Source organism: Nyctereutes procyonoides, unplaced genomic scaffold (genome assembly GCF_905146905.1).
Source record: "Nyctereutes procyonoides isolate TBG_1078 unplaced genomic scaffold, NYPRO_anot_genome, whole genome shotgun sequence".
NCBI lineage: Eukaryota > Metazoa > Chordata > Mammalia > Carnivora > Canidae > Nyctereutes > Nyctereutes procyonoides.
Genome location: NW_026575051.1, coordinates 48,154,726 through 48,169,881, shown reverse-complemented (window position 1 = coordinate 48,169,881; position 15,156 = coordinate 48,154,726). Strand labels below are relative to the sequence as shown.

At 35.2% G+C, this 15,156-nt stretch overlaps 1 protein-coding gene across 2 annotated transcripts in view; it reads left to right on the top strand.

Moving 5' to 3' along the window:
* RNGTT (RNA guanylyltransferase and 5'-phosphatase) overlaps positions 1-15,156 on the top strand; it is a 320,891-nt gene that overhangs the window by 174,319 nt on the left and 131,416 nt on the right. For both annotated transcript variants that reach the window (XM_055330807.1, XM_055330806.1), the window contains one exon: positions 8,903-9,003. In XM_055330807.1, the coding sequence (XP_055186782.1) occupies positions 8,903-9,003 (101 nt within the window). The remainder of the gene's footprint in view (positions 1-8,902; positions 9,004-15,156) is intronic.

Genomic DNA, 15,156 nt, shown 5'->3' with positions numbered 1-15,156 from the left:
AATTAGTACATGCTGTTTTCTCATTAGAATCAAGATTGAACCTTGATTTCCAGAGAGAAGAATGTGAAGGATATTTAATATTCATTATACAAATAATATTATATACTAAATTCTTTTTAGAATTTGTTGTTAGCTATTTGTCATGAAATATTTTAAGACTGTACACCATTAAACTTTCCTACGTTTAATAACTTCTAAGTGGTCTCATACTCATAAATAAATAGGGAACAGAAGTAAATGATTTGTCTTTAAGTATGACATTCCCTTGGCAGAGGTTGTGAATGAGGTCAAGGTGGGATGCTGACTTTCCTTTCTTCACTTACTCTTTTTTACCCCTCACTAGCATAGTGAACCACTCTCACTAAAAGATCTATGACATTTTTATCAAGTATGCTTTTTTAGAAAAAACTAAATTTTATCAGATTCTTTTCATTAATGGGTTGACAACTGGAAAATATTAACAGTTTTATTAGCATTTAAAAATTTTTTATATTCAGTAATAAGTTTAAAGGTTTATTTGTGATCATCCTGAAGGATATATGTTACCCAAATGAATATCTTGGGGGAAATAAATGGATGAAATTTCCACTGAATATTAATACTGATTTTATATTCATTTATGTTTAGACATAAGACTTGGGGGGGCAATAGCATATATTCTTAAATTTGCTACAGATAAAATATCTTTCCTATCAACACCAATGGTGTTTGTCTTTGTTAGCAAAACTTAAGTTGTACTAAATTTGTCTCTATGTGGACTTCTGTTTGACATAAGTAATCCTATGGCTAAAGTTTTTGAAGTTTTTCTCAGATTTATAAAAATGTGTTAGAATGCAATTTAACTTTTACATTTAAGAAAAATATTACTAATAGAGAACTTTTAGCACTTTTTCCTTCCCAATGAGTATCTTTCTCTCAGACTCCCCTAGGACAGGGTGGGGGCCTGCCTCCTCTGGGGGTGCCTGATGGCTGGCTCTCCCCTGTGCTTACTAATATATTTCCTTCTTTAAACCCACCAAAACTGGACCAACAGGCCTCTTTTCTCTTGGGACCAAAATCTGGAGACCTCACTACCCCCTGCTCCCATACATCTTCTCTTTCCCTTTGGCTTCTTTTTCCCCCTGAGCCCTGCCCTCAGTCCGTTCCTTGGCTGGGGGTCAGGGATGCTGCCTTCTGGCCTTACTTCCACAAGTATGCCTCGCCCCTAGCTGTGGCTGCAGGTACTTAATTTATAGGGCTGCCCTCACCACACATCCCGGCAGCCTGCCCCTGGCAGGGGCCCTCTTGGCTTCCCATTTTCCATTCCCCTTGATGTGGCTAAGGGGTGGAAGTGAGGGGACAAGGAGGGAAGGCTGCCCACCATGGGCTGAGCTTGAAAAACTTGAGTTATACTGATTTTAAAAAGTATTTTTGAAAAAGAAAAAAAGAAAAAAGCTATCATTATTTAGCACCTACTGGGTGCCAAGCAGGGTGCTAAATGCATAATCTTCATGAGGTCTGATGCACAAAACAGTCCAGCAGGGCAGGTTAGCTCCTTCTACTTGAAACAAAATTACACGCCTTGTAGAAGCTGAGGCAGCCAGGGGGCTAGGTCGAATTTGAACCCAGATCAAATTCACTTCAAAGCCCTCTCTTTCTTTGCTCTGCTTTGTCCTATCGTGTCATGGAAATTTCTCCTTTTGCTAAGGTGAGAATATGCTGAGAATTTTGTTTTTGTTTTTGTTTTTTTTTGTGTGTAGTGTTTTTTTTTTTTGTCGACAGTATCAAATATAATTTATCCAGAGAGAAATACAGTGTTTTAAGAACTTAATTCCAAAAGGCTGACAGAACTTAAAAGCTGAGCAGAAAACAGCCTTCTGTTGTACAGTAACAGATGATGGCTGAGAACTACCCTCAGGGTCTAGCTTTGAAAGGAGGCTTCACTGGCCATATCAGGTATATAAAGGCCCTTATGAATTATTGATGGTGGTGGTCTCTCCTCTTCGCAGGATGCCCATTTATTCTACTGTGGGTTCCTGGTTGCAGCCAGGATAGCTATTCACCCATGAATATGGCTGCACTCCCTATAATGCCCTTGCTGAGTGGACATACTTACCTCTCCTTCAGTAGATGCTATATTTTTCTACTCCTGTGTTTTACTCACATTTACTTGAGTTCGTGCTCAGATCTCCATAAGTGAATATTATCCATTTGTCAAGGCTTACAATGATCATTCTTCTATAATCAGTTATTAGTTCACTCAAGTAAAATATTTTCTCTTTTTACAATGTTCCCAGAATACATTTAAAACATTTGTTTTCTATAATCTCTTTAATTGCATAGACGGTGTTATACAACCATTTCTACTATTTCCAAAACTTTACATCACCCCAAACAGAAATTCTGTAACCATTAAGCATTAACTTAAATTTCCCCCACCCTCTGGCTCCTGGTACTTCTAATCTACTTTCCATCACTATGAATTTGCCTATTCTGGATATTTCATACAAGTGGAATCATACAATTTTTGTCCTTTTGTGTTTGGCTTATTTCACTTAGCATAGCGTTTTTGAGGTTCATTGATTTTGTAGCATGTATTAGAACTTAATTCCTTTTTATGGCTGAATAATATTCCATTGCATGTTCATAATATATTTTGTTTATCATTTATATGGTGATGTAACTTAGGTTTCCACCTTTGGACTACTGTGAATAATGCTGCATCAAATGTTTACATATATAAGTGTCTGTTTGAATCCCTCTTTTCAATGTTTTGGGCTGTGTACCTGAGTAGAGTTGCTGAATCATAGGGTAATTCTGTGAGTAACTTTTTGGGGAACTACCAAACTGTTCTCTGTAGTGGCTGCATCACTTTTTATTCCTTATGGTAGTATATGTGGGTTCTGACTTCTCTATATCCTTTCCAACACTTGTTATTTCCCCTCTCTTCTTTTTAAAAAAAATGAAAGTCGCCCTAGTAGGTATGAAGGGGTTTTAATTTGCATTTCTTTCATGATTAATGATAACATCTCTTTATGTGCTTATTGGACATTTTGTATCTTTTGTAAAAATGTCTATTTGATTCAAATATGGGGTCAAACTCATAACCCTGAGATCAAGACTTGAGCTAAGTTGGATGTTTAACTGACTGAGCCACTCAGGCACCCCAGACAATTTTTAAATTAGGTTGTTTGTCTTTTGTTACTGAGTTGTAGGAATTCTTTATATATATTTTGTGTATAAAATCCTTATTAGATATATGATTTGCATTTCCCCTCTTCTGTGGGTTGTCTTTTCACTTTGATAATGTCTTGTGGTGCACAAAAGTTTTTTAATTTGATGAGGTCCAGTTTAGCTATTTTTTTCTTTTATTGCTTGTGCTTTTGGTGTCATACCTAAGAATCCAAGATTATAAAAATGTCTCCTTCTGTTTTCTTCTAAAGAGTTATATGGTTTTAGTTGTTATAGGTCATTGGTCCATTAAAAAAATATTAGAGAGAAGGCACTGGGAAGGGTAGATGGAGGAGGAGAGAATCCTCAAGCAGACTCCTCAGTGAGTATGGAGTCTGACAGGGGGCTCGATCCCACGACCTGAGAGTATGATCTGGGTCAAAATCAAGAGTCAGATGCCTAGCCAACTGAGCAGCCCAGGGACCAATGCCCCTCATTGGTCAATTTTTAATTCGTTTTTTATATACTGGGAGATAGCAGTCCAATTTCATTATTTTGCAAGGGGAGATCTAGCTATCCCAGTGTCATTTACTGAAGAGAATATTCTCTTCCCCACTGAATGGACTTTGCATCCTTGTTAAAAAAATAAACATCAGGGATGCCTGGGTGGCTCAGTAATTGAGCATTTGCCTTTGGCTCAGGGCGTGATCCCTGACTCCTGGGATCAAGTCCCACATCGGGCTTCCTGCATGGAGCTTGCTTCTCCCTCTGCCTGTGCTGCCTCTCTCTCTGTGTCTCTCTCATGAATAAATAAATAAAATCTTAAAAAAATCAATTGGCTATTAACATATAGGTTTATTTCTGTACTCTCAATTATTTTTCATTGGTCTATATGTCTAGCTTTATGCCAGTATCTCTGTTTTGATTTACAATAGCCTTGTACTAAGGTTTGAAATTAGGATGTATGAATCCTCCATCTTTGTTGCTCTCTTTTCAAGATGGTTTTGGCTTTTCTGCATCTTTTGCAATTCCATATGAATTTGGGGATCAACTTTTCTATTTCTGCACAAAAGGCTATTGGAATTTTGATAGGGATTATATTGAATCTGTAGATTGCTTTGGGGTAGTATTGCCATCTTAGCAATATTGAGTCTTCTTAAATTGGTACTCTGAGACTAATTCCAGTGTGTGTGTGTTCCACACATCAACAAGTAATTCTATGACACCAGCTGTGTGTCCTACAGTTCAACTCAATTCTCACACTTGGAGGTGGTGTCAAATTCTGCGAGTTGAAGACTCAGTCCTACCAGATTACTGCCTCCCCACTCTCCTTTCAGATGCCAGTTGCAAGTCCAGGTTGTTACCTGTACTTCTGATGAACTGGCTATAAATCAGAGGTTTCCATGACATTCTCCTCAGGTTTGATTAATTTGCTAGATGGAATCCATCGATAGAGTAATGACTAAGGTGCATGGAATTTTCATGCCCTTTCGAGCCTTGCCATTCTTCCCAAATCTTCACATGGTCACCAACCTGGAAGCTTTCAGAACCCTCTCCTTTTTCTTTCTTTCTTTCTTTTTTTAATGGAGCTTCCATTACATAGGCATGACTGATTAAATCAGTAGCCATTGGTGATTGATCTAATGTTCACTCCTTCTCTCCTTCCCAGAAGTCAGGGGGGGTGGGACTGAAAAATTCCTACCCTCTCTGATTGCACGATTGGCTGCTCTGGCAACCAGTCCTCAGCCTTAAGTGCTTTCCAAAATCTACCTCACTGACAGAACAAAAGACCTTTACTGCACTCATCACTTAGGAGATTTCAATGGTTTTAGGACCTCTGTACCAGAAACAGGATGAAGACCAAATATGTGTTTCTTACTGTAAATCACAATGTCACACTATCTATGAACATAAGATGTTTTCCAACTTCTAGGTCTTCAATTTTTTTCAGTAAGTTTTTGCAGTTTTCAGTATACAGATAATTCACTTCCTTGGTTAAATTTATTCCTAGGTGTTTTGTTCTTTTAGAATTATTATAAATGGAATTACTTTCCTTTTTGGATTGTTTACATTGCAGTTGGATAGAAACACGACTGATATTTTATATTGATAATATCACCAAAAATATTAAATTATGAGGAATGAATTTAACAAAAGTTGTGTTAAGATTTGTATATTGAAAACCAGAAAACAGCAGGGCAGCCCCGATGGCCCAGCGTTTTGGTGCCACCTTCAGCCCGAGGTATGATCCTGGAGACCCAGGATCGAGTCCCACATCAGGCTCCCTGCATGGAGCCTGCTTCTCCCTCTGCCTGTGTCTCTGCCCCCCCCTCTCTCTGTGTGTGTGTGTGTGTGTGTGTGTGTCTGTCATGAATAAATATATAAAATCTTAAAAAAAAAAGACCCAGAAAACATTGCTGAAAAAATTTTTGAAGATCTAAATAAACAGATTTGCAATGTTAATGTATTGGAAGATTCATGTTGCTAAGATGTCATGTCTCCCCAAACTGACCTTTTGATTCAGTGCAATCTTAATCAAAATCCCAGTAGATTTATTTTTCATAGAAATTGACAAGCTGATTTTAAAATTTATTTGGAAATATAAACACAACCTTAGTTAAGAGGGTTTGGGAAAAGAAGAACAGTTTAAGGACTTACACAACCAGATTTCAAAACTTAGTAAAAAGCCACAATAATCGAGACAGTGTGTTATTAGTGGAAAGAAAGGTACGTTCAGTGCAACAGATTAGTGAGAATAGACCTGTATCTATAGTTGTAAACAACTGATTTTTGACAAAGGTGCCAAGGCAACTCTATGAGAAAAGATAATCTTTGAAATAAATGGTGCTGTATCGATTTGATACCCACCTGCCAGTGTACCCAGTCCCTTATTTCATATTGTATAAATAAATTAACTTCAAATGGGTCATACATACACACACACTTACACACACAGTAGAATATTAGTCTGAAGGAAAGAAGGAAATCCTGCATTTGTGGCCACATGGATGAACCTGAAGTACTTTATGCTAAATGAAATAAGCTAATATCAGTAACAAATATCACATGATCTCATATTTAAAATGAATCTTTTTTTTTTAAGAAAAAAAATTTTTTTAAAAGATTTATTTATTTATTTATTTATTTATTTATTTATTTATGATAGACACAGAGAGAGAGAGAGAGGCAGAGGGAGAAGCAGGCTCCATGCCGGGAGCCTGATGCAGGACTCAATCCCGGGACTCCAGGATCGTGCCCTGGGCGAAAGGCAGGCGCCAAACCGCTGAGCCACCCAGGGATCCCCCCCCCCCTTTTTTAAAGAGAAGTTGAACACATTATAACAGAGTAGGATGGTGATTACTAGAGACTGGGGGTAGGGGAGAAGGAAAGATACTGCTTAAAGGGAAAAACTTTCCATTACATAATTAAGTTCTGGAGCCCTGATGTGACCATGGTTTGAGTATGGTTACTGTGTGTACTTGAAATTTGCTAAGAGAGTAGATCTTAAATGCTTTTGCCACATACCAAAAATTAAATTATGTGAGATGATAGATATATTAGCTTGATTGTAATCATTTCACAGTTTATACATATAATCAAAAGATCATGTACATCTTAAATTTTTTTCTCATAGCTCAATAAGGCTGCAAAAATTGATTTTTGGCTTCATTAAAGTAAAAAAAATACTCTTCAAAAGAAATTAAGTAAGGAAATGAAAAGGCAGAACAAAGACTGGCAGAAAATATTTGCAGTATATACATCCAACCAAGGTTATTTATTCAAAATATATAAACAACTCTTACAAGTCAATAAAAGGAGATAACCCAGTAAAAAGAAGGGTAAAGTTTTTTTTTTGATTTTTATTTATTTTTTTTATTTACTTATGATAGTCATACAGAGAGAGAGAGAGAGAGGTAGAGACACAGGCAGAGGGAGAAGCAGGCTCCATGCACCGGGAGCCTGACGTGGGATTCAATCCCAGGTCTCCAGGATCGCGCTCTGGGCCAAAGGCAGGCGCCAAACCGCTGCGCCACCCAGAGATCCCGGGTAAAGTTTTGAATAGACACATCACCAAAGAAGATCCACAAATCACAAATAAACAAATTAAAAAATTTTAAGATCTGTCATTAGAGAAATGCAAATTAAAATTATGAGATATACCTTTGACTTAAAATGACTGGTAATACCTAGTCCTGGAGTGGATATGGATCAAACTGACCTCTCATATATTACTGGTGGGAATGGAAAATGTTATAACCACTTTTTTTTTTTAAGATTTATTTATTTATTCATGAGACACACACACACACACACACACAGAGAGAGAGAGAGAGAGAGAGAGAGAGAGAGAGAGAGAGAGAGAGGCAGAGCACAGGCAGAGGGAGAAGCAGGCTCCATGCTGGGAGCCTGATGTGGGACTCGATCCTGGGACTTCAGGACCACGCCCTGGGCCAAAGGCAGATGCCAAACCGCTGAGCCATCAAGGGATCCACCGTTATAACCACTTTTTAAAAACAATTTCACAGTTTCTTATAATGTTAAATATACATTTACCATGTGACCCAGTCTTTCTACTCCTAAATATTTACCCAAGAGTTAGGAAAGCACATCTGTGCAAATGTTCAGAGCAGCATCATTCACAATAGTCTAAAACTGGGAACAACCCAAATATGCATCAGCCTGTAAATGCATAAACAATTTGTTGTATATACATAAAATGGAATCCCATTCAGTAATAAAAAGGAGCTAACTACTCATATACGTATGATCACTGATGGTGTGCAGAACCTTTTGTTAAGAATTTCTTATGATTTCTAGGAAACGTACATAGAAGGGTAATAGAAAGAAGGTCTCTGTTGCCAGAGATTTGGAGGGAATTGAGTGTACATGTCAGGAGGAAACTTTTTGGGGTGATTGAGTGGTATATATCATGATTTTGGCAGTGGTTACACGATTGTATCCATTTGTTAAAATTCACTCATTAATTTTATTCATTGTAAATTATCCCACAGTAAAGCTGAACAAGACAAAATAATTTTAAAAACTGATCAAACTTCCTTTAAGTCATAAGAAGATTGGAGAGCATAACCAGTTTCATTCTTTTTCTGGACTTTCACAAACAAGGGTCTGCATGCTTTGTCAGGAAAAGGAGAAAGGCCATCACTAAGAAGTTAGATATCTAGCTTCAGTCATCAGTTGAAGATAAAAACATATTCAGGGATCCCTGGGTGGCGCAGCGGTTTGGCGCCTACCTTTGGCCCAGGGCGCGATCCTGGAGATCCGGGATCGAATCCCACATCGGGCTCCCGGTGCATGGAGCCTGCTTCTCCCTCTGCCTGTGTCTCTGCCTCTCTCTCTCTCTGACTATTATAAATAAATAAAAAAAATAAAAAAACATTCAGAAAAAAAGTAATAATTTTACTTAAAATAAAAATAAAATTTTGCTTAAATTGAGGGCCCCAGACTTCCAATTGTAAAATAAATAAGTTACAGGGATGAAAAATACAGCATAAGGACTATAGTCTATTGTAATAACTGTGTGTGATGATGGATGGTAACTGCACTTTTTGTGGTGAGCAGCATGTATGTAGAATATGTAAAATTTTCAAACTTCTATGTTGTACACCTGATATTAACACATTGTATATCAATTATACTTTGTTTTAAAAAGTACAAAGTTTACTGTATAAAGTAATTGTTATTTTTAACTTTTTAGCTTCTTATTAACCATTGTTATTTTAATTCATTTTAGAAATATAAACCGGGTCGATGTGATGATATTTTGAAATGGAAGCCTCCCAGTCTGAATTCTGTGGATTTTCGCCTAAAGATAACAAGAATGGGAGGAGAAGGGTAAGTATACACTTTTGCCACCAATTTTACATGAAATAATACTATTTGTATAAGACTTCACTGTTTACTGGATACTTTACATGTACTTTACCCCCACAAAAGTAAAATATCTTATTTTACAATATATGTATATACCCATACATCTGATTTTCAGCTATTAGAGCTACTAACATTTTGTACTTATCCTTTAAACTTTAAAAATTTTGGTCTTTAAAAGTACAGTTATTTCTAATATAAAAAATGAACTTTGTTAAATTATAAAAGTGAATATAGATTTTACTTGAAAGTTCCTGTCAAATGAATTATAAATGTAAGATATAATCATTGTTATTATAAGTAAATGTTTTGAAGTAAGCCTTTTTTGCTTTGAAAGAAACTACTTCAAACTTGCATTTGCCTGACAAAAACATTTTTCCATATTTTAATTGTTGACTTTCATTAAGATTTTTCATAATGTTCATTGTTTTTCATTTACTGGTTGATCTTCTTTATATGACTTTATTGGTTGTGATTTTAGAATAAAAAGATGCTTTAGCCTGAATATTTTCGTTATTTTCTCAAAACCTTGTACAAATCTCTATGACCTTTTATATAAGTAAATATGGAACACCAAAATAAGAAATGTTTAATAAAGGAAATCATAAAGAAAAAGTAAATAAGATAACACTGAAAGATTAAAAGTTTACTAGTACATGCTATGAAATCCTTTTTATTTACTTGGCAAAGGTAAACTACAGATTTACTTTTTGCAGCTTAATGGAACAAAGGATATATGATCAGTTAATTTGAGTCCAGACTCCAGAAGATAAAGTTTCTTAAGAAACTGCATTTTTAGATAAAGGATACTATGCAGTGTGGTGTAATCCTAAGTTAAAAGAGAGAGAGAGAGAGAGAGAGAGAGAGAGAGAGAGAGAGTAGTTTAATAAATCATATGAGTGTCAGTTTTTATGATAGAATATTTAATATCTTACATCCTTAACTAAGAGTTTCTGACTTAGTAGCAAAGTATAGTTTAGTTGGAACAATTATCTGGGGCCTCAAATACTGTTGCTTGGGTATTTTACTCTGTATTGGTCTAAGTTCATCCAAGGATAGATAGATAAATTTTTTACTATTTATAGGATCATATGGGATACATATATATACTTTTTTTTCTCCATCAATTGATATCAAAGATTAAAGAAATAGCATTGGCAACCCAGAATAATCTTGAGTTTATTTCTTACCAATACTTATTCAAAAATATTATTTCTCTTATTTAATTTTTGGATAACTATTGATACTAGTATCGATACCAATTAAGTTTATTAACCAACAGCATCAATAAATGTTTTATATTAACATGCTAGTAATTATTAATAATAATAATAATCATATATTATCAATCAAGTTTTTAAAACTGCCCCATATATATATAAAATCTTTGGATAAGTATTGAAAAGTACTAAATTCAAGATTATTCTTCCCAACATAGTATCTGGTATGCGGATATTCTGAGTTGCCAACTTGCTGTGGAACCTGTCCATCAATAGTTATGCAAGCTGAGTGTAGACTTGATGTGTTCTCTGAAATTGCTGTTTAGAAGACTGCCTCACTTCTAAAATAGTTGGAGGCTGAGGGATTCTGATAGGCTGCCTGCATCTTTTTTTTTTTTTCTCCTTAAAAGACATAGATGAATGTAGTTCTTTGGAAATATGATTCCAAAGATGAAATAAAAAATTTTACATTGCTTTATTACTTAATTTCCTATTTTGTCTGATGATGTGTTTATAATACTCAAGCAGTGTAAGCCCTGTGTGTGTGTTTTTATTTAAATTCAATTAATTAACATATAATGTATTATTAGTTTCAGAGGTAGAGTTCAGTGATTCATCAGTCTTATATAATACCCATTGCTCATTACATAATGTGCCCTCCTTAGTGTCCATCATCCAGTTACCCCACTCCCCCACCCCCCTCCTCTCCAGCATCCCTCAGTTTGTTTCCTACGATTAAGAGTCTCTTATGGTTTGTCTCTCTCTGATTTCATCTTGGTTTATTTTTCCTTCCCTTCCTTTATACTCCTCTGCTTTGTTTCTTAAATTCCAATTACGAGATCATATAATTGTCTTTCTCTGATTGACTTATTTCACTTGGCATAATGCCATCTAGTTCTATCCACATCTTTTTTTGATGGCAGAGTCATATTCCAGTGTGTGTGTGTGTGTGTGTGTGTGTGTGTGTGTATCACATCTTCTTTATTCATTCATCTTTCAGTGAGCATCTGGCCTCTTTCCACAGTTTGGCTGTTGTGGACATTGCTACTATAAACTTTGGGGTGCAGGTACCCCTTTGGATCACTACGTTTGTATGATTGGGGTAAATGTCTAGTAGTACAATTGCTGGGTCATAGGGCTTTGTGTGTGTTTTATTGATGTTTTGTTGAGTTTTGAAATATTACTTCGTTTCCCTTTTTACAGATCATAAATCTTAGCACCGAGAAACTGTATGTGGTTCTATATTGAATGTCCATTTTCTAAGTAACAAAAATGAAGTATTAATTTTTCTTGCAGTTTTCTACTGCAGTTAAATATAGCAAAATGTAATTCAGTTTAGTAGTTTGTCATCCCAGTTTTGCTTTGTTCTTAGTATGTTTTTAAGTATATTTTCTTCTTTTAAAATTTTACCTCTTTTTAAATGTCTTCTTACAGGAAAAAAAAGGAATTATTTTTGATTCTGGTGCATCTTTAAAACACACCACCATGTCAACACTTAAGGTCATTTTATGATAGGAATGTGCAAGGTACATTTGCATAGGTACATAATTTATGTAATGTAGTGTCAGTTTTCAAAAATAGAGTATTTAATTTGAAATATGGTGTGATAACTATTACATAAAACATATGTATTATTAAGTTAGCCAGAGTAATAAGCTTTTCTTAATGTAAAGAATTAGGTATTACAGTAGTTTTCACTAAATGAGTGAGCTTTTATTTAATGCTTTGTTAAATGTTGTATGTTAGAGAGCATTTTAAGAAATATGCCTGGAATAGTTTGAAAGGAGAGTAGCCATATCTCTAAATTCTAAGAATCATAGCATGTGACCAGTGAAGTGGTACTAAGATATTAAAATACTATGAGACAAACTCATTTCCTTTCTTGATTGTACTTCTAAATATTTCTAAATCTAAAAGCTAATCTAATCTAAAGCTTAGGATGGAGTGGAATGTCTTAAAAAAATTTAAGTACCAGGCCTTAAAAATGTCTTCAGTTTTTTTTTCTTCAATGAAGTCTTATGTTTCAAAATATTGTTTTGAGTCTTACTCAGCTGCTATAATAAAGTGGGTATAGTATAGATTCTTGTTAGATTAAAATTTAATACAAATAGAAAAACGTACGTGTTAAATGCCCTTTAGATGGCATTAAAATCTAAACTTTGCTTTTTAAAACTCCTTTTAGTACCATTTCTGAAAATTTGGGGTATATTAACTTTGATTTATCATGGCCTAAAATAATTTTTGTATATATTAGCTATTTGCATTGTATTGAATTTTATAGACATACAATATAGATGTTCATCTGAGAGCTATCTTTTTTTAAAAATGTCATATTTATATTAACTTACCTGCAACCAAACTGTGGTCATTGTGTCAAAAGCTAGGATTACAGAGGTCTATCCTGGAAAGTGCAAACTCTTGCGTACAATGTTAATGGCTTATAGTGCGTAGTACAAACTTATTATTTGTATAGCATAGTAGTTTAGATGACAGATTCTGCCTGGATTTAAATATCCTTATTAACTGTGTGACACATTCCTTTTTTCTGTGGCTCATATTCTTCATTCATAAAATAGAAATCAACTTCATAAGATTTAAAAGGATTAAATGAGCTAATATATGTAAAATAGAACAGATGTTGCATGGTAAGCATTTAAATGTTTCCTGTCTTTTTTGTTTTAATTAAAATAGGTTTAAAAGTCCATATTTCCTTTTTGTCTCTCCTGCAATTCTTTTGTTTGCTGAACTGTGTAAATTCTATTTTCTATGTGAATTATTTCTCATTTGATCCTAATCCCTGTTAATTTTTCCCTTTTAAAATGCATATATCTTCAGCTTATTAATATAATTAATCATAAATTGTTAAACACCTGGAGAACAACATAATAAAGCCACAAAAGTTTTATTTGTAGAATTTTTGTAACAAATATTTTAAAATAGCCTTGGCAATATTATATAGTGGTTAAACACAGGTCTAATCGTTAAGGACATGGGTTCTTGGCCAAGACTGCACAGAATCAACTCCTAGCTCCAGTCATTTCTTGTTACTGTTACATACTTTCTTGTTATTTGATCTTTCTAAGCTTCCTAATCTCTAAAATGTCCTTAGTAATAGTTCTTATCTCATAGATTTGATGTGAAAATTTGCTTATTCTCTATAAAATTGCAGGAGTTAACAAAATAAATGTGGGTTCTGCCATTATAGACTTTGCAATTTCAACCTATTGGGTTATAAAGTGGAAAAATAATAACTGCTTTTTGAGGTTTGGTAGGGATTAAGTAAAATGATACATGTGAAGAGTGTAGCATAGAACCTAATAAATGTTTGTTTTTGTCATTTTGGTAGTTATAGTTATTAATTTAACCTCAGTAGCCTGTGTGGTTATATCATGGATTAAAAGTATGCCCTCTGGCAGCCCAGGTGGCTCAGTGGTTTAGCTCCGCCTGCAGCCCAGGGTGTGATCCTGGAGATCTGGGATCGAGTCCCATGTCAGGCTCTCTGCATGGAGACTGCTTCTCCCTCTGCCTGTGTCTCTGCCTCTCACTCTCTCTGTGTCTGTCATGAATAAATCTTTAAAAAACAAAAAGTGTGCCCTGTTTAATCAAGTCAGGGGGAAAGTGCTCTGAATGAAGCTGCACTTTTCTGTGAAAAGATAAAGATGTTTGCTCTTTCTAATAAAGAAAATGCATTCTAAAACAACAATGAAGCTTAATTTTTCATCTGTCACTTTGGCAAATATTTTGATTGGGTTGATTAGGGTGTGAGCAAATAGGTTCTTCCATCTTCCGTTTGATAGGAATACAAAATGGTACAACTCTTCTGGTAGTAAGGTAGCATATATCCTGAGGAAGTATGCTTCAAGTTTTGTGAAAGGAGAGATCTTGCCTTCTACATAGTTGTATTTCTGGTATCTGGTGTGGTGACTTGTATATGGTAGACACTCAAGAAATATTAAATGGCGAAATGTACATATAAACAAATAAAAATACCAAAAGATGTGTATATAAGAATCATATTGAAGTATCACCTATAATAGGCAGATGAAAAATACTCAATGTCTCTCTCTCTCTCTTTTTTTAACTGTATTAATCTTTTGAGGTTTCTATGTCTTCATATATGTTTCTAGGAAGTTGCTACTAATATAAATGGTGTCTTTTACAAGTGGGTCCAGTCTGTTGAGATACAAGATTATCTTAGAGGTTTGAAACTAAACTCAGACCTACTACACCAGACCTACTACAGAAAGACCTACAAACTTTCTTGTTTGATTTTATATTCACATATATTTATGTGATATTAATAGATATATCAGTTTGGGTCTAGTAAAAAACAAAAACCACAGCAATTATTTTAACAGAATTAATTTAATATGAAGAATTGCAGTTACTAAAGAACTGAAAAGGAGAGAAGGCAAAGAAGTGTTTAAGAGATAGTAGGGATCCCTTGTTGGCTCAGCGGTTGAGTGTCTGCCTTTGGCTGGGGGTGTGATCCTGGAGTCCCGGGATCGAGTCCCGCATCGGGCTCCCTGCATGGAGCCTGCTTTTCTCTTTCTGCCTATGTCTCTGCCTTTCTCTCTCTCTCTCTCTCTCTCTCTCTCTCTCTCTCTGTGTGTGTGTGTGTCTCTCATGAATAAATAAAATCTTTAAGAAAAAAAAAGAGATAGTAACTGTAGGAAGCACATACCATGTAAGGAACAAAGGAATGAAGGTGAATTATTAAAACATAAAAGCTTGCAGGGGCCTCCTGGAACTCATTAGAAGGTCACTGCCAGCTGGTGGTGTTGTTGCCTTAAGATCTTGGAGGATAGATCTTATGGCTCTGAATTTTGACATCTGAGGAAGGGTAAACTTACTGGCTAGCAGGTGCTGACTTTTCAGAGGGGGCCCAGTGAAGCTA